The sequence below is a fragment of the Rhinoderma darwinii genome, chromosome 11, assembly GCF_050947455.1.
Source record: "Rhinoderma darwinii isolate aRhiDar2 chromosome 11, aRhiDar2.hap1, whole genome shotgun sequence".
Classification (NCBI taxonomy): domain Eukaryota; kingdom Metazoa; phylum Chordata; class Amphibia; order Anura; family Rhinodermatidae; genus Rhinoderma; species Rhinoderma darwinii.
The window spans coordinates 62885433-62909186 of record NC_134697.1 but is presented as its reverse complement, the minus strand read 5'-3'; the positions used below and the strand labels follow the sequence as shown (position 1 = coordinate 62909186).

Genomic DNA, 23754 nt, shown 5'->3' with positions numbered 1-23754 from the left:
ATGCTAGGAGGACTGGACTTGTAGCTGTAGCTGGTGTGACACTCAGTGCTATGCACAGTCCTGGGATTGTCTGATGTTTATCCAGCGGCGTCTGGTGAGTGGACTTGATACACACATTCTGTACCGGGACTGACTACAGTGACGGCTCTAGTGTAGCCCCATTGGTAGAGATCAGGCTGAGAACAACTCCAACAGTATGAGTGATATATAATGCTGCAATACTAAGGGTCTGTGGGCAGGAGCTTCCCCTTTGTGTATAGATTACATTTCTTCAGAGGATTTTGCATAAACCGTGGAGCAGATTTATCAATAGTTGCAGAATTTATGATTTTTGAGTGGTTGAAAGCGGCAAATTTATCGAAATGACCTGATATATTTGGCACAACTCACTAGGCTTGATAGACATTTTTCTCTTCCTTACACAACTAGTGTATTTTGTTTAAAAAATGGCACGTATCTTTAATTTTGCGCATTCTGTATCCTTTTGCCATGCCCCTTTTTTCACAACATATTAAAATTGTCAATGTAGCTATCAAAGGTCAAATTGGTGCACATTATGTATTTTTGTGCAATTTGAAATATAAATTTTGCTTAGTAAATCTCTGATTTGTGCTGAATCAGCATCAGTTTAATACAATATCTGCGTTGTGAATACCATTCTTATGTTGTGTCATAGAAGCAGAATGACGACTGCGCTATTGATTCTGCCAAAACAACGGAAACCTTATGGAACGGGACAAACTGAAACCATTGACTGCAGAAGAATTACCGCTGAAAGCAATAGAAATGCAAACTATGGTTCTCGTTTGTTTGCCGTTCATGGGTTCCCCTGACGGAAAGGTCTGACGGAAGTCCAACGCAGATGTAGCCATTGTTTTTTTTTGTACCAAGTTTTATACATAATGTCCAGTGTATCTGAACTGAAAGGGAAAAAAAAGTTAAAAGAATTTGCCTACTTTTATGGATTTGCTAAAAATTCTACTTATCCGTTTCTTAGGGCAAGTTCACATGGAACATAAGTGGTGAATTTCGACACCTTTCACCAAATGTATCTTGCAGTGTAATATACTCCACTTAGTTTAGCAAATAAATCACTGGGGTAGGAATGGAGTTTAAAAAAAAACTTTTACTAGTATCATATTAAAAAATGCGTAGATATAAATACATGAAAAAGTACTTTTTCTCCCTGTTGCAGGAACAATAAATGAAACTGTTCAATCTTTACCGTGTTGGTCAAGTATGCAATCAGTAGAAGTTATTGTATATCAAACCCTTGAATTGGTACACAAGGTATGTGAATGCTCCAAAAAATAAACAATATTTATTATATAAACGGAAAGGCGTTTGATATGTCACCCATGGTTTGGTATACACAGCTTTTTCTGAAGTCATTAACCTCCCTACTCGTTTCGTAGTACAGCGGGGTCAATTCCACTTTCCAGTAAGGGGACTGGGAAACCTCTTTATCCGATTTGGAAAGCGATATTTTCTTTCTCCTGACGCGTTTCCTTACAGCCAGAATTCATCAGGGGAGATGTGGCCAAAGTAGCCTAACAAGAAGTCAGGCTTAACAAAGTGTGCTGGAGCCGCGCATATTAATAATTGGAATTTCTGCAGTGGCAGAGGGTTTTGACAGCACATGTTTCTCCCATGCTGGTGAACGCCTGTTTCGGGATCTGACGTTATCGCCTGTCTGGGCTTCACCTGTCCTATTTAGCTTAATCTTCCCTTCCATTCTGTACACACCTCCCATGACGTATCAGGAAGTGTGTATCTGTCATGTCCATGGCCGCGGGCCGTCAGGCTCACTCACCTCCTGATGGCCGCAGCCATGGACATGACAGATACACACTTCCTGCCATGCCTGAGCGTTGTCATACCCAAAGTTTGTCTAAGCAAATGGTCTCCTAGTGTTTTCCAGTTCCCAGTGTTCCCCATTCCTGTACCTATATCCTGTGCTAACCTGGTCAATTTCCGTGCTGAGCTGTAGTTGTGCTGTGCTGTATACCACGCCTGTCCTGCTACACCACGCCTCACGTCTGCCTGCTGCCTAGTCCCAGCCGAGCCTGTCTTGCTACTGTCCGAGCTGCCACAGGTACACTATACGAACTATAGACTGTGACGTGCATCCTGTAGGCCAGCTGCCATACAGTCAAGGCAGTACGGCCCAGTCGGTCCACGTACCCAACGTGACAGTATTCAGGGAGGAAACTGATACGCCGCCAGTATGACAACGGTGCCCAGTTCCTCCTAACTGGCTCATGCGTCACCCAGTCGGGGCCGCTCGCAGGCTCACAACGGCCCGAAACTGCTCCGCCACAGTACGATAGTCCACGGCAGGTAGGTGACCAACAAGCATCAGACATTGATACCCGTTACCACAAGATAATTTAATAATAGATTGTGGCGACCCACAGGCCAGTGAATAGAAGAGGGTGGTTCTGTCTAATCTGGAGTGGTCCTATTAAGACCGCTGTGCATGGCCATAAAGAACCATCATAATGTTTGAATAAACTGCACCTATTACATTGATTTTCTAGTTACAACAATAGGATGGGATTGGTATTACACTAGTGTTCTAGTATGCTCTAAATTGCTAATAGGCTATTTCTAGCAGTTCACCAGCAATTTATGTGTTGGGGTGGTCTACACTCTCATTCATTACATTTACAATATTATTTTAGGCTTTGAAGAAAGATGATATTGACATGTAGATAATATATCTCGTATCCTAACCTTTGGTGTGGATTGTAGAAAACATGTATAATTAAATTGCTAATTTAGTCCATTGGGCATAATTGAGCCAAGTTTAAAAATCTATCTTGATTCTCTTTGCAAATCCTTAATCTATATCCCCTCCACTTTCGGTTGGGTGAATTAATCCGATGGCCGTAAATTTTAGACATTTTGCATCCCCCTTATGGTGTAAATGTACATGTCTAGCCACCGGTTTATCTCCTATATGTTCAATGACCATTTTTTCCTCCATTCTCTAGTTGTTTTTCCTATATAATCTAGGGGACAGCCACATGTAATCTTGTAGATCACATTTTTTGAGCTACAGTTTATGAAGTCTTTGATTTCGTAATTCTCTCCTGTATGTAAACCTACAAATTATTTTATATTCTGTACCAGTGGGCATGTTTTACAGTGTCCACAGTTCTAGCAACAATTGACTTTTTTATTTTCTAGTTAACGGAAAAATGTGAACGTTATGGCTCTTGAAACGCAGTGATGCAAAACACGGAATAAATCGCTACGCACACAAGGCTCAAAATAGTTGCATTTTCAAGGGGGGTTAGGTTGCACTTGTACATCTTACTTTGCAATTTACAAGTATGATTTGCGTTAATGGAAGAAAGTCGTGCTTGTGTTTTGCTAGAAAAGTTGTATATTGCAAGTCAACCATTTGTAAGTAGAGAATATGATCTTGAAATGGTTTGACTTTGAATTTTTTCATTGATTTATTATGCCAGGTAACAATATGGGCTCCAAACTGTCAGTAGATAAATCCGTGCGAGTGGTCATTGTGGGTGGAGGATTTGCTGGCATAGCAGCTGCCAATCAACTTAAGTCCGAAGAAATTCCTTTTATTTTGGTGGATATCAAAGATGCCTTCCATCACAATGTTGCTGCCCTTCGTGCATCTGTAGAAAGTGGTAAGTGGAACTACAAAACATACATCAAAATCATCTGCTTTTGTTCCTTTTGTTGTTTTTTAGACTGAAAATATGCAAATAGGATAGTAAACATATAAACCGCTGTAAGGTTAATGAAACAATGAAAGCTAATCGCATTCAATGGGACACTTTTCACTGTTTATCTCTATTGTTGGCTTTTCCGCATTCTTTCGTTCCTATGGCCCATAGTCAACTGATATTTTTACCGCCGTTTTTAAATTTTTGACTTGTGCATGGTTTTAAATGTTTGCAATGTAGTCAAGAGCTCAGTTGTACTTGGTCATGCAGTCAGATGTCTGGCATGATGGCTGTTTAATTCTTATGTCTGGCCAGCTTAAGCCTATGTTAACCTTTACAACCAATTTTTTTTTTGCACCAAATGCATCTAGAATTAAAAATGAAGCAACTTTAAACGTCATTTAAGATTATTCTCCGTTTGTACCTCACAGCAGCTCATATAGCAAAGCTTTATTGATCTTATCCCTCCTTATACTGGAGAAGATGCAGCCCTACTGGATCTTATATGCACATTTGGTGGAAGTGCCCTCAGGGTGAACTCCTGGCAGGCTACGTCCACCCTACTTAGGCCTCATGCACACGACTGTAGCCGTGTGCACAGCCCGTTATTTTCATCCGCGGGCCGTCCGCAAATCACAGACCGTGCACAAATACATTTCAATGAGCCCGGACTGCAAATGCGGCCCTTAATATGACATGTCCTATCTTTTTGCGGTCCGCGCTCCCAGCCAATGCACGGACCGTAGAAACCACCGTCGTGTGCCTGGGCCCATAGCAATGAATGGGTCCGCAATTCACCCACAGATTTTCGGGTGAATTGCGGACGCAAAAAAACGTTCGTTTGCATGATGCCTTAGTCTTATTTCGGTATAAATATTCAGTTCACACCCAAACTAGCTCTCTGCTTTTTAGGTCTGACAGATGTTCCTCTAAACCTAGGTACCGTAATTGGACACGTTATCCTAGCCACTAGATCAATAATTGTGAAAACCTGGAAATCTAGCTCTCCATTAACTACTATCTATCAACTACTTTACATGAGTATTGTTTTTCTGTTTTTTCTCAGATTAACTTTTTTTTTTCTGGACGACATTTGTCATATATTTAGATTCCTGCATGAATTGAATGCCTTGTTTCGATCATTTTGTTTTTCTCTGGAAAACTTTATTTCCAAATTTTAAGTATAAAAATGCTACATTTCCTATAGTTTTACTTCTACAGCTCCCATGAAGACCTAAGCATCTTTATGGGAACAGACTAGACAGACCCTGTGTAGCCTAATTCTTCCTTCCATCTATTCCCTATTTTATGCAAATCTCAATTTGGTAGGTTAGCAAAAATTATGCAACCAATATGGCTGCACTACCTGTTTTTTATGCATTTTTTTTATAATTTCCTCTGTGGGATCTTTCCAAAGCAGAATAAAAATGCAAATATATTCTGTAAAATTATGAAATAAAAAAATAAAATGACAGACTAAAGTACTAACTGGATTTCCATAGGATAATAGTGACTAGTGTTTTGCATGTTTATAAAATGTGTGCTATAAAATATTTATGCTTGTTCTATTATTCGTGTTGAGGTTGCGAGCGTGTATAGGAGATAGCGTGCCTGAATTCATATACAAAGTACCTTGTTAGTATTACATGCGTGAGTGAATATGTCTAAGGGTATGTGCACACACACTAATTACGGACGTAATTCGGGCGTTTTTGCCCCGAATTACGTCCGAAAATAGCGCCTCAATAGCGTTGACAAACATCTGCCCATTGAAAGCAATGGGCAGACCTTTGTCTGTTCACACGAGGCGTATAGTTACGCGCCGCTGTCAAATGACGGCGCGTAAATAGACGCCCGCGTCAAAGAAGTGACCTGTCACTTCTTTGGCCGTAATTGGAGCCGTTATTCATTGACTTGCAAATGAATAGCAGCGCCAATTACGTCCGTAATGGACGCGGCGTTCAAGCGCCTGCACATGCCGTTACGGCTGAAATTACGGGGATGTTTTCAGGCGGAAACATCCCCGTAATTTCAGCCGTTACGGACGCTGTCGTGTGAACATACCCTAAATGTTGTGCTTCCGTTACAGGTTTTGCAAGAAAAACCTTCATCTCCTACGAAGATTCATATCAAGACAGCTTTAAACAAGGACGAGTGGTGGGCATAAACCTGCAGAACCAGACAGTTGTGCTAGAAAACAATGAGGTAACTACTGTCCTTTCAATCACAATACTCTAATGTAAAAAAACAAAAACATAAGGCACTCCATAGTGCATATTTTTAACAGAAGGTTGCATGTGGATAAGGGTGAGTTATCTGCTCAACATTTTGAGTTGTGCAAGATTCAGCTGTTTGAACCTCTCTCAGCCGCAGTATACTACGCTTTGATGACACTGACCATTAATTGTTATCAAAAGGAAAATCAAAAGAATTGGGGTTCAAAGGGGTATTGTCTGGCGCCAAAAGACTTTGCTTCTAGTCTAGGCTATGTACACCTTTTGAACCATATTTTTCCAAACACAAAATTTTTGTGTCTACAGCTACTATGTTTACTTGTGTTTCCATGGTAACAGACTACAAACAAACCCCTAGTAGTCTGCTTTTGCTGTCATGCGCCAATCTATCTGTCCCCTAAATCTTCCTAAACTACTTTTGGTAGGTAAGCCATTAGTGGACAGATGAGTATGACTTGCAGGATCAGACTACCCAGAGTTTGTTTGTAGTCTGTTACCATTAAGGTAGATAAGTCTGCACAGGAGCTTTAGAGACAAAATGGTAGGACATTTTTGCTGAAGACTTTCTGCAAAGTTGCCTAATTTTGCAATTTATATGTTTTGGAGCAATTTTAAAAGATGTTTGATGTGGACATAGACTTCAAAGGCTTTAATAAAAATGTCTATCGGGTGTTTTGTGCGACTTTCTAAATACTTTTTATTAAAAATTATTTTTACTTTTTGGGATACAGCTGCTTTGTATTCTGTATACAGAGCAGTTGTATAGTGCGACGAGACCTGAATCTGCCAGGTCAGCGGCACTGATGAGTTCAGTGTCAGCGGGTCATGCAGGATCCACCTGTAATCGATTACATCTAAGTTATGAACTTAGATGTGATGGGTACATAGATCCTGCGTGTCAGCGACACGTAGGACCCTCTGTCACTGAACAGTTAGTCCCGCTGACCTGACAGATATAGGTTACAGTGCTAGATACAGCTGCTTTGTATACAAAAGCAATGATGACTGCACATGTTTCCTTGGAGGTAACCGTAGTTAACAAAAGAAGACAATGATTTCAAGCACCATCCGCCTTTTAAAGCAACCAGATTGTTCTTATAATTCAATCAGCATGACCGTGATATCAGCTGCCTTGTCCACGTTAACACTTTCCCATGAGCTAGCGAGAAGATCACCATAATTATGTAAGCAGGTCATTTTGGTCAGGTCATGGCTGAAATGCAGTGGAAATTACGTTTTTGTGATTAAGTTAATTTTCATGGCAAGGAATGACTTTGCAATTCATCTGATCAATCTTTATAACAATCCAGAGTTAATGCAAATTGGCACTATAAAAACTGAAGCAGCAAACTTTGTGAAAACCAAAATTTGTGTCAGTCTGATAACTTTTGGCCAGGACTGTACATTGGAAATTTACTTGCTGCCCCTGTCCTGAATGAACCAACCTCCTTTCCTACGTTCCTGTCCTCTGTTTTCCGCTCTCCAAGATGGCCACCACAGTTTTAGACTTTGCTATGAAGTGCTTCTTTGGAAATCTGAGATACGCCTCAGCCCCTCCACTGCCCTATTATGGACCAGGACTGATGGCGACGGTGCAGTTGGACACAGCATGGACACAGTGGCCGATGTCATCTGCGCTGGTCCATGGAGAGCAGAAAATGGGGGACTGGAACGCAGGAACCGAGGCTAGATCACTCAGAAGCTGGGCAACTTTTTTTTTTTTACTGTAGGGTTAAGTATTGGACTATATAAGTGAACCCTTTTATGTAATGATCTGCATAATTTTAGCTTTACTGAGATTTGCTTTCTTGTACCAAGCATGAGGATGTGTGTATTTTTATCAATATTAAAAAGACGGTGCTTTCTTTTTTTTTTACAATGCCAATTGCTGATATATAACTAGGACACATGTCATAAGCATGTGATCACTTTTATTATTGTGACATTACTCATTTAAATGGAAAAAGTCATATGCCCTGTTTAGACAATGGTCTACTCTTTAGGCTTTAAGTCACATTTTTTCTGGCAATTTCTTTTTAACCAGGAAATAAATTTTTCCCATCTCATCATTGCAACTGGAAGTGATGGTCCTTTCCCTGGAAAATTCAACAAAACAGCCACAAAGAAAATGGCAATTCAAATATATGAAGATCTAGTAAAGGAGGTTCGTGTTTAAAAAAAGAATTGATCATGTTGTGCAGTCAGTTCAGGAAAAAAAGGCAAGCTGCTCAAATCTATTATGTAGTCAGGTGTTGTAGGATGCCCCACAAATAGACCAGTAAATCACCAGGAAGTTTATGTCTAAACCTAACTTTAATATAATTTGTCAATAGTTAGCGCATAAAGACATGTTAGTAGATTACGCTGGAGGAGTCTGTGAGCTCAGACCGCAAGTAAATTCTGAAACTATAGATGCCACTCATTGATTTCTATAGCACAGTCATAGGGAGAAAGCTGTCAATCAGTAGCAGGTGAGCGGAGGCAGCTTGCAGCTCTACGATCACAGTACTTACATGGCGCTGCAACTAATAAACTGAAAGTTTGGCCAAACTACATCATATTTTTACATCCACATGACAAAAGACTGAAATTAGTGTGTCTGTCACTAGATGACAGATTGTCTTTAACCGCTTTAACTGCTGTGACCGCACAGCCAACATCCATCTGTAATGGCCGAGAACTCCTGCAATCCCAGCCATTTAACCTTTTAGACGACCCTGGTATCTAAGTGATTAGACACAGGGAATGGTGTCCATCTATCACCGCATCGAGCCCCCAAGATGTGATTGCAGGGGGCCAATCGGTTGTCATAGCAGCCGGAGGCCTAATGAGGGTTCCCAGGTCTGCCATCTTAGTACACCTAGTAGGCTCTGCCAAAGTGACTGCAGCATCTAAGCTGTTAGACAGATTGAGTAGATCGTCTCAGAGTTAAGTTAGAGATTTTAGTGACCTAATATAAAAAGCCATTCCTGTCAATGGTGGGGTTGTTTGGTGTAAGTCTGTGGTGACCCTAGTCCACACTGAGGAGTGGGTCCAGCGGATTGAGGAGAAGCTGTAGTTTAGCTGGGAGAGGCAGGGGAAATTGATTGAGGCAGTGCGGGCTCCAGCGAATCACTGTTGAGCAAGAGGGAGAAACTGCCGGAGCGTTTGTGATAGATAAGGTCAAGTAGGAGAGTGGCCTAGAAAAGTCTGCAGAGACTGGTTGTCACTGCGGCTGCGAAATGCACTGCAAGGAAAGCTAGAGACTTAAGCAGGTGGAGGAAGGGGCCTCCCCGTGACTTACACGAAGTGAGAAAATCTATGTAAAAGATGGTGGAGACATAAAAGTGTAGTGACCTGTAGAGAGGCAGCTGCCACCAGCAGGACCAACCAGAACCAACTGTTTAAATTTGCTGTAACTAAAAGACTGGTTTGTATCCACCAATATTTGCACCTCTTTGTGAGGTATAGTTATATAGTTGTGATCTGCAGTTTGCACCCCGTGTCGTGTCCAAATACTTCCTGCGCCATTCTTCTGTTAAGGGGTTAACATCAGACCCCTTGAGTTCAAGCCACTGACACTGTCATCTTACATGTGCATGCACTTAATTGGGAAAGGGGTATAAAAAAAACATAGTTCTCAATATTAGGAGGGTTGTTTTGTTCATGGGAACTAATGTTTACACATTTTCATTATGGAAAAACCACAAAATAACGATCCCCATCTAGGGCCACCTATTAGGGCAAATGGTTGTCATAGAGGTGACCCCTCTAACAGACCTTGCCCGTCCATACATTAGATGGCCAGCAATTATTTAAAATGACCAGCATGTAAAATGTTTGACCCTTTTAAAAATAGAATCGGATGCTGCAAGGTGAGAGAAACCGGACCAGCAGATCATCAGGCTTGCTTTTATTTAAAAAGAGGTTGTCTTCATGAGGTTATCACGAGGCGATACTGTGTATTTTGTGGGAGTGCAGGACACTGTATGATATGACATACTACACAATTCTGTTTGCCCTAAAGATGACTAATCCTATTAAGTGCCCAAGCTCCAAGTTGTACAGAGCCAAAATATGGCACCCATAGTAGTCTAAGGGGCCATACGTACAATTTAATTTGTAATGCACAATTCATATGGAGGATTTTCTGTTGGATTCCATATAAATCCGACAATAAAAATTGTAGCATGCTCTATCCGATGCTGTGTTACGGGGATAATCTCCCCTGAAAACCTTGCCTATAGCCAATGTTATAGACCGTAACTTAAAATCCTACTGTAACTTTTTTATTTTCCAAGGTCCAAAAAGCTAAACATGTGGTGGTTGTTGGTGGAGGCTCAGCTGGAGTTGAGATGGCTGCAGAGGTTAAAACAGACTATCCTGAAACAGAGGTACAATACTTTGACTGCTTAAATAATTGCAGTTTGTGCTTTCAAAATTATTTACAGACATTCAAACAATATACAGTTTCTTCCTATTTTATGTATTGAAATATTATATAGTTCACTTGAATTATTACTTGTATGACTGAACACATGGACATATGCACAGATTCACTTGCTAGTCAGTGCTTTCATGAAAAAAACCTGCATTAATAACAATTACATCAGGGCCCTCAAACTGCACTACACCTAATCAGGGCCGTCATACTGCACTACATCCAATCAGGGTCTTCCATACTGCACTACACCTAATCAGGGCCGTCGTACTGCACTACACCAAATCAGGGCCACCATATTGCACTACACCTAATCAGGGCCACCATATTGCACTACACCTAATCAGGGCCACCATATTGCACTACACCAAATCAGGGCCACCATATTGCACTACACCTAATCAGGGCCGTCATACTGCTCTACACCTAATCAGGGACACCATACTGCACTACACCTAGTCAGGGCCATCATACTGCTCTAACACCTAATCAGGGACACCATACTGCTCTACACCTAATCAGGGACACCATACTGCACTATGCCTATTTAGGGCCTCCATACTGCACTACACCTAATCAGGGACACCATACTGCACTACACCAAATCAGGGACACCATACTGCACTACACCAAATCAGGGACACCATACTGCACTATGCCTATTTAGGGACACCATACTGCACTACACCTAATCAGGGACACCATACTGCTCTACAACTAATCAGGGACACCATACTGCTCTACACCTAATCAGGGACACCATACTGCACTACACCAAATCAGGGACACCATACTGCACTACACCAAATCAGGGACACCATACTGCACTACGCCTATTTAGGGACACCATACTGCACTACACCTAATCAGGGACACCATACTGCTCTACACCTAATCAGGGACACCATACTGCTCTACACCTAATCAGGGACACCATACTGCTCTACACCTAATCAGGGACACCATACTGCTCTACACCTAATCAGGGACACCATACTGCTCTACACCTAATCAGGGACATCATACTGCTCTACACCTAATCAGGGACACCATACTGCTCTACACCTAATCAGGCACACCATACTGCACTACGCCTATTTATGGCCTCCATACTGCACTACACCTAATCAGGGACACCATACTGCACTACGCCTAATCAGGGACACCATACTGCACTACGCCTAATCAGGGACACCATACTGCACTACGCCTATTTAGAGCCTCCATACTGCACTACACCTAATCAGGGACACCATACTGCTCTACACCAAATCAGGGACACCATATAGCATTACACCTAATCAGGGACACCATACTGCTCTACACCTAATCAGGGACACCATACTGCTCTACACCAAATCAGGGACACCATATAGCATTACACCTAATCAGGGACATCATACTGCTCTACACCTAATCAGGGACACCATACTGCTCTACACCTAATCAGGCACACCATACTGCACTACGCCTATTTAGGGCCTCCATACTGCACTACACCTAATCAGGGACACCATACTGCACTACGCCTAATCAGGGACACCATACTGCACTACGCCTAATCAGTGACACCATACTGCACTACGCCTAATCAGGGACACCATACTGCACTACGCCTATTTAGAGCCTCCATACTGCACTACACCTAATCAGGGACACCATACTGCTCTACACCTAATCAGGGACACCATACTGCTCTACACCTAATCAGGGACACCATACTGCTCTACACCTAATCAGGGACACCATACTGCTCTACACCTAATCAGGGACACCATACTGCTCTACACCTAATCAGGCACACCTTACTGCACTACGCCTATTTAGGGCCCCCATACTGCACTACACCTAATCAGGGACACCATACTGCACTACGCCTAATCAGGAACACCATACTGCACTACACCAAATCAGGGACACCATACTCCACTATGCCTATTTAGGGCCTCTATACTGTAGTACACCTAATCAGGGACACCATAGTGCACTATGCCTATTTAGGGCCTCTGTACTGTACTACACCTAAGCAGAGACACCATACTGCACTACGCCTATTTAGGGCTTCAATACTGCACTGCACCTAATCAAGGCAACACAATGGTATACCTAAAAATTGCCAACATAATGTACATTAATAAAAACCAAACTTTCAGAGCCCTAGATACATAAAGAGTAATACTATTAACCCCTTCCCTCCGCAGCCATTTTTCGGATTTTCACTTTTGTTTTCTCCTCCCCACCTTCCAAAAGTCATAGCTTTTTTATTTTTACATCAATATTGCCGTATGAGGGCTTTTTTTTTTGCGGAACGAGTTGTAGATTTTCACAGCACCAATTTTTGTACCATATAATGTAGTGGGAAACGAGGAAAAAAAATATGTGGGGTGGAATAGGAAAAAAACAGCAATTCCTCAAACTTTTGGGTGGTTTTGTTTTCACGGCATTCACCGCAACTTTATTCTGCGGGTCAATACGATTACATCGATACCAAATTTATATAGCTTTCTTTATGTTTTACTACTTTTACAAGGAAAAAACTGATTCTTAAAAATAACATTTGAGATTTGTTGCCATATTCTGAGAGCCATAACTTTTTTATTTTTCCGTCTATTTAGCGGTGTGAGGGCTTATTTTTTGCAGGGCGAGCTGTGGTTTATATTGGTACCATTTTGGGGTACGTGAGAATTTTTGATCACTTTTTATTTCATTTTTTTGTGGGAGATGAGGGGACCAAAAAAACAGCAATTCTGATGTTTTTAATTTTTATTTTTTACGACGTTCACCGTGCGGACTAAATAATTATATATTGTAATAGTTCAGACTTTTATTTGTTAAAAAAACATTATTTTACAGTTTTTTACTTTTTTTTACTTGTCCCCCTAGGGGACTTAAACCAGCGATTGTTAGATAGCTTGCATGATATACTGCAATACCAATATATTGCAGTATATCGTGATTCAGGGCTTCATAGGAGTACAAAGATGGCGGACCTGGGGGACTTCATCAGGACCCTAGGCTGCCATGTCAACCAACGGCACCCCTCGATCTCGCGTGGGGGGGGCCGGTGGGACGTTACAGGAGATCGCCCCCCCCTGTTTTAAGTCATTTAAATGCCGCGATCGCTATTGACCGCAGCATTTAACGGGTTAAACAAGCGTGATCATGCCCGAACGTAACCTGGAAGTGTCGGCTGCAACACACAGCCAACGCACTCACTATATGGAGCGGACTCAGCCCGTGAGCCCGCTCCATATTCCCCCACACGGCGTGCGCCATATATATACGGTGGATGTCTGTAAGGGTTTATACAGTGGCCAAATAATGCCACCATGTCACATCATGCTGAAATGTACATGTACGCATTCACTACATGCATACACACGCACTTATGATGTACATGCACAAACACAGTCACTACATACATGGACGGCCTCATACACACATTCTTTACATACATACATTATATTTCCTACATACATGCAATCACAATTGCTACATACATGCAAGCAGACACTTTCATGCTGAATCCATTCACAATTAGGCCTTATTTACACAAACGTGTTTCAGGTCCGTGGTACTTTGTATGGGAGCACGGCCCGAAAATGCGGCTGTCAGTCAGCGGCCGGCCGTGCCCGCAATCGCGGGCTGTGATTGCGGGCACGGTCGTGTGCATGGGGCCTGACTCTCAAGACACTTCAGTAAAGTTAATGTCTGAGTAAGTGACAGCACAGCGTGATCTCGCAAGATCACGATATGCTGAGTACATGAATGGAGAGAAGGGTATGACGCTGATTGGTCAGCGTCATACACTTCTCTTTACAATACCCACTTGGTCAAAAGGTAAAAACACGCCCAGTTGTCTATTAAGAAATTCATTAACATAAATTTAAAATAGGTCATAACTTGGTCAAAATGTATCGTTTTTCGAAATAAAAAACACTGCTGTTATCTACATTACAGCGCCGATCACATTATGTAGGAGATAGGACACTTATAATGTGGTGACAGAGCCTCTTTAAATTGAGACATCAGGTTTAGGATGGCTAGTAAATCCTGGAAAACACAAGCAGCTCCGGTATTAAAAGATTTTGTTTCAGATAGAAGACATGATGTTAGAGACAGCGGACAGACAATCACTTGTATTTTTTTATTAAAGTGGGGGTGTTATCACGGGAAGAGGTTTATAATTACTGGAAGCAAAAATTGAAGAAAAAGTAGCACCGGCGAATTATACACTGAACGAGCGTGCCAAGAGATAGGAAGAAAACGAAGAGAGCAGTATCCTTAAGGCCAATAGAATGGAGCATATTAAATAGAAGTTGGTGGTCTACAGTGTAAAACGCTTCAGAGAATGAACAGAGAATAGTTGCCATTAGATTTAGCTGTCAGGCCATCATTCGAGACTGTAGTAAGGACAGTTTCTGTGAAGTGCGGAAACAAGATTGTAAAGGGTCAAGAAGGGAGTTGTCAAAGAGATAGTGGATTAGGCGAAAGTAGACCAAGCGTCTACTCTCATAAGAACTAGGGGACATATAGAAGGGAGTTTGATTGTAAGATCAGACTACACAGAAAAAAGGTTGCCTCTCCCCACCCCCCCCCCCCCCACTGAAGGAAATTTAGGGATAAGTGCCACATACACAAAATTCCAGAGACTGTTAGCTCTGTACTGCAACTGGGAGTTTTTTAAATTTCATGTACTACCAAAACTAAATTCACCTATAGGCACAGTAGGCATTTGTCTATAGGCTTTAACGTGAAAGGGGTCCTGCTGAAGGGAATGTGAACATATGAATACACTGATCAGTGTGTACTTATTTGTAATGTATGGGTTTTATATGTTAATTCGGCACATGACTTAAGGCATGGCCTGCTTGATGGGTGGAGTTTGAGTCTCCAGACAATCTGTGCCTACGGGATCTTAAGATCTAAATCTGGTACTGCATGTAACATCTGATTGATAACTACTACTTCAATATACTGCCTTCACCAGCTATTTCTGCCTCTCTTTGTACAGGTGACATTGATACATTCAAAGGTTGCATTAGCAGATACGGAGCTGCAGCCCTGTGTAAGGCAGACTGTAAAGGATATCCTTTTGAAAAAAGGAGTTAAGCTAGTTTTAGGTAAGTCGACAATTTAAATTCAGAGGTGCCCATCCAATGTTGCCTTGATGTCCTCATTCCCTACTTAAGTGAACTTTACATGTCTGACAGGTAGGAGACCCCCTCTAGGACTTCCACCTATTGGGAAAACGTTAGTCCCATGAAACCCATTTACAGACTAAATAGAGAATTGGCCGCTTTGTTGCAGCTTCTTGCACAGCGTCTGGACAGGAACACTTCTAAATAAGGAAAAACTGTAGGGACCAGGCGGACCCTTCATTCTCAGGATTGGTGGGGATCCCAGCAGTCAGACCTCCACTGATCAAGAATTAATGGCATATCCTAGCAATATGCCATCATTTCTAAAGGCGGAAAATACCTTTAAAGAAGAACTCCAGTGGAAACACAACTTTACATGTCTGCATTCCTCACCTGGCAGTATACAACACTCTACACTTATTTTATGTATACTGTAATTACATTTTGAACTGCTGCCTTATCTGCCTCCATCTTGACAATTGGATTTCTCCAGCTTTCTCTTTCTCTCTGCTTTGCTATCAATCCCATGATGCTTCAGCACAGCAACGCATGACCAGCTAAAGACCATACCATTTCTGTATGCCGGGGGACACTGTGATTATCATTCTCTCTATATTCTCCTAAATAAGCTGAGAAACCATAAGTATACAGCCAGGGAGGCTGCACTATATTGTTCTGCATTATAGCTGTGTGACAGAAATCTGTCTAACTATCAGTGGTAGCTAATGACAGAAGTTTCTGTCCCCCCCTGTGTAAAAATAGTGTGGTACAGGAATTGCTGAAGCCGGTGATGGGTGACACACAGACCTTCATACACTCAAGTAGAGAAAGCGTATCACAGAGACTGATTCACACTACTACTAAGCAACCATCCCACTCTGATATATAGAGAAAGGAGGCCCGTTTTCTCCACTAGGCACTGAGGGGGCAGTGCCTAGTGCGTCCAGCAGTGGGGAGGGGGGGGCGGCTGTAGGATTGTTTTATTTATATATTTTTTTCTAAACAAATTAACTTTGTGATCTGACAGACCACAGGGCAAGGGCAGGGGGGTTGGCAAATCCAGTGCTTTTGAGACACCCCACATAGGTTTTTGTTTTGTTTTTTTAAATAAATAATTGAAAAAAACAACATGGGGTCCCCTCCCATTTTTCATAACCAGCCAGATACAATATAGCAGCCGCAGCCTAGCATTACCAGGGTGGGAAAGGCCACTGTTTTTGGGCTTAATGATACCAGCCTGCAGCCGCCCCAGTGACGGACGATCACTTCAGATGGTCAGGTTCTGGATCGTACCCGCCTCTTCCCGGTACCCTTAGTGGCCGTGGGTATGGGGTAATAATGGGAGGTTACTGCTAGCCTCTTTACTGGCTAATACTAAGCCCTACTTTAGTAATGGACGCTGTCAATCAGAGATTGGCCATTACTAAGCCAGTACTAATAAAATTAAAAAGAAACACAGGCACACAGAAAAAATATTTTTCTGAAATAAAAAAACACACACAACCCTCGTTAACCATTTTATTGAAAATAAAAACCGCCGTAATCGAACTTAATCTTCGAACCCGAAGTAGTCTACACAATCCAACACACAAAAAAAACCATTCGTAACAAATAAAAAAGTGAAACAATTATTACTTACCGTTCATCAATAAAAAGTTACTGTAGTAACTGACAGTACTTACCTTCCTGCTTCTGAAGCGCAGCGGAGGTCCTAAAGTTACAGCACTGTGCGCAGCACATGACGTCACAACGCTATGCGCCATGCACAACATCCCAACCCTGGATAGAGTCAGGACATCTTCTGCGGATGAAGAGGAGGGTAACATTAATATGCCTGTCTGCTGAAGCTGATTGGCGGGGTCCGACTCCCGGGACCCCGCCAATCAGCTGTTTTGAAGGGGCCACAGCGCTCGTACAAGAGCTGCTTCCCCTTCATTCCGGTCACTTGCTCACACTGTGAATTTGTGTCGGCCACTCACAGTGTGAGCAAGTAAGGGAAATGAAGGTGAAGCAGCTCTCGTACGAGTGCTGCGGCCCCTTCAAAACAGCTGATTGGCGGGGTCCCGGGAGTTGGATCCCGACCTATCAGCTATTAATGGCCTATCCTGAGGATAGGCCACCAATGTTTAGGGACTGGACAACCCCTTTTAAGCCTACAATGTAGCAGGCTTAGATACAGGGCCCATGAGACAGGATCACAGATTGTGTGAGGCTGTCTGCTGGCCCTGCATCTAAGCCAATCACATGATAGGCTTAGATACATGGCCCATGTGTGATCCTGTCTGATGGGCCCTGTATATAAGCCTACCACATGGTAGGCTTAGATGCAGGGCCCCAGCAGACAGTAATCTTATACAGTATAAGATTACTGTCTGCTGGAGCCATGTATCTAAGCATCTTACCATAACCACATGGTAAGCTTAGATTCAGGGCCTATATGTGAAACTGTCTGTTGGACCCTGTATCTAAGCCTACCTTGTGGTAGGCTTAGATACAGGCTCCCACAGACAGTATCACACATGGGCCCTGTATCTAAGCTTAACACATGTGCTACTAATCGTTTTTTTGTGTTTGTGTTTTCTTACGGGTTCGGTCGTTGCACTACGTCGGATTCCAGTACTACTTCAATGACGTCTTTTTTCATTTCAATAAAATATTTATTATATGACTTTGTGTTTTTTTTAAACTATATTACTACCGCCTTAGTAATGGCCGCCGGCTGACAGCATCCATTACTAAGGCGGGGCTTAGTGTTAGCCGGCGCCGAGGCTAACACTAACCCCCATTATTACCCCGATACCCACCACCACCAGGGGTTCTGGGAAGGGCTGGGTCTGATCCAGTACCGGACCATCTGTAGTGATGGTCGGGTAATGGGGCGGCCGCAGGCTGCTATTAGGCTGGGAAAGGCCAGAAACAGCCCCCCCCCCCCTGGTAATTCTAGCCTGCTGCTGCTTTATTGTATATCTGGCTGGTTAAAAAAAATAAAAGATTAATAAGCCAGGGTGGGAAGAGCCGCTGTTTTTGGCCTTCCCCAGCCTGATAATACCAGCCTGCGGCCGCCCCGGTGCCCGACCACCACTACAGATGGTCGGGTACTGGGTCGTACCCGGCTCTTCCCAATACCCCTGGTGGCGGTGGGTACCGGAGTAATAATGGGGGTTAGGGTTAGCCTCTGCACCTGCTAATATTAAGCCCCGTCTTAGTAATGGAGGTTGTCAATCAGCCAGCGGCCATTGCTAAGGCGGTAAGAATAGAGTTTACAAAAAATACAAGGTAATAGAAAAATATTTTATTGAAATAAAAAACACACACAACCCCCATTAACCATTTTATTGAGAACAAAAAAAAACATTGTCATTGAAGTCCTCGAATCCGACGTAGACCAATGACTGAACCTGTAAAATAACACAAACACGCAAAAATAATTAGTAACACATAAAAAAGCAAACAATTATTATTCTTACCTTTCCTAGGTCCAGCGCTGGAGCCACAATGTCAGCGAGCTGGGCCCTATATCTAAGCCTATCATGTGTGATACTGCTGAGCCAATGTATCTAATCCTATCCATAGTTTATAGGGTCGTAGTGCTATAGATATGCTGTCTCCTACACACACACACACACACACACACACACATACACATACACACACATACACACATACATATATACACACGTTTTTTTTAGGCGGACACATATGTATTGGGGCTATTTCCCCTGACATTTTAAGTCCTTAGTGACGCCCCTGGTTGCTAGTACAGTATTGTTGGGTCACTTAGGAGACCCAGCGATGCAGCTGAAAGCTGCGGCCCATCGGCCATGAGAAGTTTGCAGGGGGGGGGCACAATAAGAACTTTTGCATCGGGGCCCATGAGCCTTTAGCTACGCCCCTGGGCAGCATCAACTCTAAATATGGCCCTGGATAGAAGCAGCGAGAAAAATAACAGATGAGAGACTGACACATGGAATACCGTAATGGTACACATGGGAAAGTTTAGTTTTGGCTGGAGTGTCCCTTTAAACTTTTGGAATATGTGCCACACATTCCTATCCTTCCTTATCAGTTTAGCCTCATCTCCTTCTGCAGGACAGGAATTCCAGTTTTTACATGTAATAAGAGTCACTGCATAGAAAGAAGAAAAATGTGTCAGACATCACAGAACATTCCTAGCTTTCTTAACCCTGTTATTTTTCAGAAAGGTGGCAGTGTTTTAAGGAACTATGAGAATGAGTGATATGCCACCCAAAACTTAAATGAAATATTTTTTGAGTTTAGGATAGCAATAGCACCCACAAATATATGTTATTAATACATAGTAATTGTGCCAATAATGATTAAACAGGTCAAAGAGTTTCCAACCTGGATGATCTAACCTTGAACACGGTTCAAGAAAATATGGAATTGCATTTGGACAAGGATACTGAGGTGATCACTGCTGATCTGATTCTCTGCTGCACAGGAATTCAGGTTAATTCATCTTGTTACATTGATGCTTTCGGTAAGTGAACAAGAAATAAAGGATGTCGTTATGGATTAGATGCACAGGTGTAGTAGAGTCGAGTTAGTGACATGTCAGAAGTTTCGATCGGTGGGGTCCGATCACTGAGACACCCGCAGATTGCTAAATCGAAGCAGCAGAAGTGCTTGGGTGAGTGCTGAGCCGCTTGGTTTCTGATCGGCTTTTCTCGGAAAGCCAATGTATATGGGCCGGTACACTATTACATAAGTTTTCCAAGAAAAGCCGATCAGAAACAAAGCGCTTATGCCGCTTCGTTTTAGTGATTGGTAGGGGTCTCAGTGATTGGACCCCTGCCGATAAAAACTTCTGACGTGTCACTATGACATGTCCAGAGGTTTTCTGAACGTTTAGCTACCCTTTAAGAGATCACATCCTTTGTCCTTATCATTTCTGTCTGATAACCTTTTTTATTTTTTTTTATAAACTAACCCTTTAAGATAAGCAGTACAATTTTGAGTAATAACATGGACTACACATCGTAAGTATGATAACATTATTGATACAGAGAGTTATATTGGAAAATTGTATAAATTAATTCTACAATAATTGACCTTAGTTTGATGAAATGGTAATTCTTCTTTGTTTATGGATAATAGATGGTTATGAATTTTCTATTTTATGTTTATGAAGTTTGTAACTTGAATTAGTTCTTGGTCTTGCCTTGTGGTTTCATGTGCAAGGGCTTTTCTGCCAAGAAAATTTGACTGCCACTCCTAGCTTTCTGTAATTCCAATTCATTTCAGTGAAGGCACATGGATGGCCTCTAGCACAATAAAAAAAGAAGTTCCCCTCTTTCTAAAAGTCAATAGGGGCACAGATGTCGGACCCCCACCAGTTTGACTTTTCTGACATGTTCACTTCATGTGTTATCAAGATACCCTTCCATTTCTTTGTGATCAGAATTAGTATTGGTATTTAGTGGGGACATTTCCAAAAGATGTGATAATTCTGAATTTTAAAATATGAAATCACCGTGATTAGTCAAGTTGTGAGACTTTCAATAACACATGAATTTCATTCATGATTTTTTTTTTCTAATTACATTTTTTCCCATTTAAGGTGATAAAGTGGCAAGCAATGGGGCTCTGAAAGTGAATGACCATCTTCAAGTGGAAGGATATAGCAATATTTACGCAGTTGGAGATTGTGCTGATTTAAGTGAACCTAAAATGGCTTATCATGCGGGCGTGCATGCCAAGATTGCAGTAACCAATATTATCCACAGTCTTCTGGAGAAACCACTCAAGACCTATAAAACAGGTACCTTGATACATGATTTTTATCTTTTTCTACATAAATCTCTGTGGCTGCCAATTAGTAAAATAACGCAGTCGAGAAAAATCTGTGGCCAAAAGTTTTTTGTATGTATGCTCGGTGGTAAACTGTGTAGAAAAACGGCAGTGCAAATAAATATACATTTTTTTTTTCTTTAGGGCCTGTCTCTATGCTACTGTCTTTGGGTCGAAACGATGGAGTCGGACAGTTCAACGGTTACTACATGGGACGTTTTTGTGTCACTTTACTTAAAAGCAGAGATGTGTTTGTTTCCAAAAGCTGGAAGGAAATGGGTCAGAAGATGCCTTAATAAGTGTCCTTTTGGCAGGTTATAATTTTTGTAATATTGTCTTTATTATTATTTTTTTGCTTGCACTGCTACCTCAACATAACAGCAGTTTATTACCGTACTGTAGAGTTTAATACGTGGCTCTGATCATACTGCAGTCGCAGGCTCCGTTTTAAAAGATTACATAAAGGATATGTCTGATCTGGTTTGTAATGGGTACTAATAGATCCCATTGACTTATAACGGGTCATATGTACATTGCATTGGCACCTGTTCAGGTGCATGATGGACGAATTGACAACATGTTTCCACACCTTTAATATTAAATCATATCCTCCTTTATTTGATATTATTACTAGTGGTGTTGTCATCTTTTGTCTTAATAATAAAGAATATTTGAATATGGCTCCACGCATAAAAAAAAAAGTGTAGACATTGAGCACTTGCCCATAGCAGCCTATCAAATTCCAGCTTTTTTTTTTCTAATGGCAGTTAGAAAATATACTCCACTTTAGTTTTTATACATTAAAGAGGCTCTGTCACCAGATTATCAAATCCCTATGTCTTATTGCATGTGATCGGCGCTGCAATGTAGATAACAGTAACATTTTTTTTTTTTTTAAAACGATAATTTTTGGCCAAGTTATGAGCAATTTTATATTTATGCAAATGGAACTTTCTAATGGACAACTGGGCGTGTTTTCTCTTATTTCCAACTGGGCGTGTATTGTGTTTGTAACAACTGGGCGTGTTTACTTGTTTTACTAGCTGGGCGTTGTGAATAGAAGTGTTTGTCAGCATCATATGTCAGCATCATACACTTCTATTCACAATGTCCAGCTAGTAAAACAAGTAAACACGCCCAGATGTTACAAACACAATACACGCCCAGTTGGAAATAAGAGAAAACACGCCCAGTTGTCCATTAGAAAGGCACATTTGCATAAATATAAAATTGCTCATAACTTGGCCAAAAATTATCGTTTAAAAAAAAACAAAACGTTACTGTTATCTACACTGCAGCGCCGATCACATGCAATAGGAGATAGGGATTTGATAATCTGGTGACAGAGCCTCTTTAAGCTACATTCTCATACATAATGCACATCTTTACTTTTTTGAAGGTATTTGATATATACAATACCAGTGTCAACCATCTACTTTATCATTTCATGATATAATAATTTTCAACACAAACTTTATCACTGATATTTTGAAACATTTGGTGCTGGATTTTCTAATAGAAGGTTTTAGTTGTCTGTTTATTTTCACTACCTCTTCATGTGTTAAGGTCCCGCATGATGTGTTGTTCCTTTGTGCTTAAGGGTATGTGCACACACACTAATTACGTCCGTAATTGACGGACGTATTTCGGCCGCAAGTAGTGGACCGAACACAGTGCAGGGAGCCGGGCTCATAGCATCATACTTATGTACGATGCTAGGAGTCCCTGCCTCTCCGTGGAACTGCTGTCCCGTACTGAAAACATGATTACAGTACAGGACAGTTGTCCTGCAGAGAGGCAGGGACTCCTAGCATCGTATATAACTATGATGCTAGGAGCCCGGCTCCCTGCACTGTGTTCGGTCCGGTACTTGCGGCCGAAATACGTCCGTCAATTACGGACGTAATTACTGTGTGTGCACATACCCTTACAGAAGAAACGCACAGTGAAAAGTGTTTCTGAAGTTGGCTCTCTTTGGAGACATTTAGGGTATGTTCACAAAGGGCAGATTAGCTGCAGGATTTGCGTAAAGTACTATGGTTGCAGGAAAGTGGATGAGATTTCAACAAATCTTATCCACATGTTGCGGATAAAATCTGCTGTGAAAACGTTCATAAATTAACCAGTGGTACGGTTTTTTAATCCGCAGCATGTTAATTTACGCAGCAAAATCACTGGGTTTTTTTGTGGGTTTTCCCTATTGAATTTAATTAAAGGTAAAAGCCACAACAAACAGCAAATGTTGCAATTTTTGCACCGGAAATCAGAAGAAAAAATGCACCTTTTATTTTGTTTAAAATGATTAAAAAAGCACTCCCCCCCCCCCCCCCCGGGCAGTACCGTAGCGACACATCCCTCTGTTCTCCATGCAGTCTGGCCTACTGGGAAAACGTTTCATCCCAATTGACTGATCCAGCCAATCACAGGCTGCAGCGGTTACATGAGCTGCA

The 23754-nt window shown here is 41.8% G+C and overlaps 1 protein-coding gene across 2 annotated transcripts; it reads left to right on the top strand.

The window, feature by feature from the left end:
* AIFM2 (AIF family member 2) lies at nucleotides 1-22098 on the top strand. Of its 2 annotated transcripts, XM_075842753.1 has the most exons (10): nucleotides 1-94; nucleotides 1196-1290; nucleotides 3477-3659; nucleotides 5788-5903; nucleotides 7977-8096; nucleotides 10213-10305; nucleotides 15367-15475; nucleotides 19839-19994; nucleotides 21075-21275; nucleotides 21449-22098. In XM_075842753.1, exons 3-10 carry the CDS (start codon nucleotides 3485-3487, stop codon nucleotides 21598-21600), a joined length of 1122 nt encoding a protein of 373 aa, XP_075698868.1. In that variant the 5' UTR covers nucleotides 1-94; nucleotides 1196-1290; nucleotides 3477-3484; the 3' UTR covers nucleotides 21601-22098. The 2 variants fall into 2 exon arrangements, with proteins under 2 accessions (XP_075698868.1, XP_075698867.1); XM_075842752.1 differs by lacking the exon at nucleotides 1196-1290.
* Nucleotides 22099-23754: the final 1656 nt, after the last annotated feature.

Excerpts from the sequence above, each read along its gene's own strand:
- AIFM2 (XM_075842752.1), top strand. The coding sequence starts at position 3,485 with ATGGGCTCCAAACTGTCAGTAGATAAATCCGTGCGAGTGGTCATTGTG. Across the intron at positions 10,306-15,366 it reads CAGACTATCCTGAAACAGAG|GTGACATTGATACATTCAAA; the intron begins GTACAATACTTT and ends CTCTTTGTACAG. Across the intron at positions 19,995-21,074 it reads TTGTTACATTGATGCTTTCG|GTGATAAAGTGGCAAGCAAT; the intron begins GTAAGTGAACAA and ends TTCCCATTTAAG.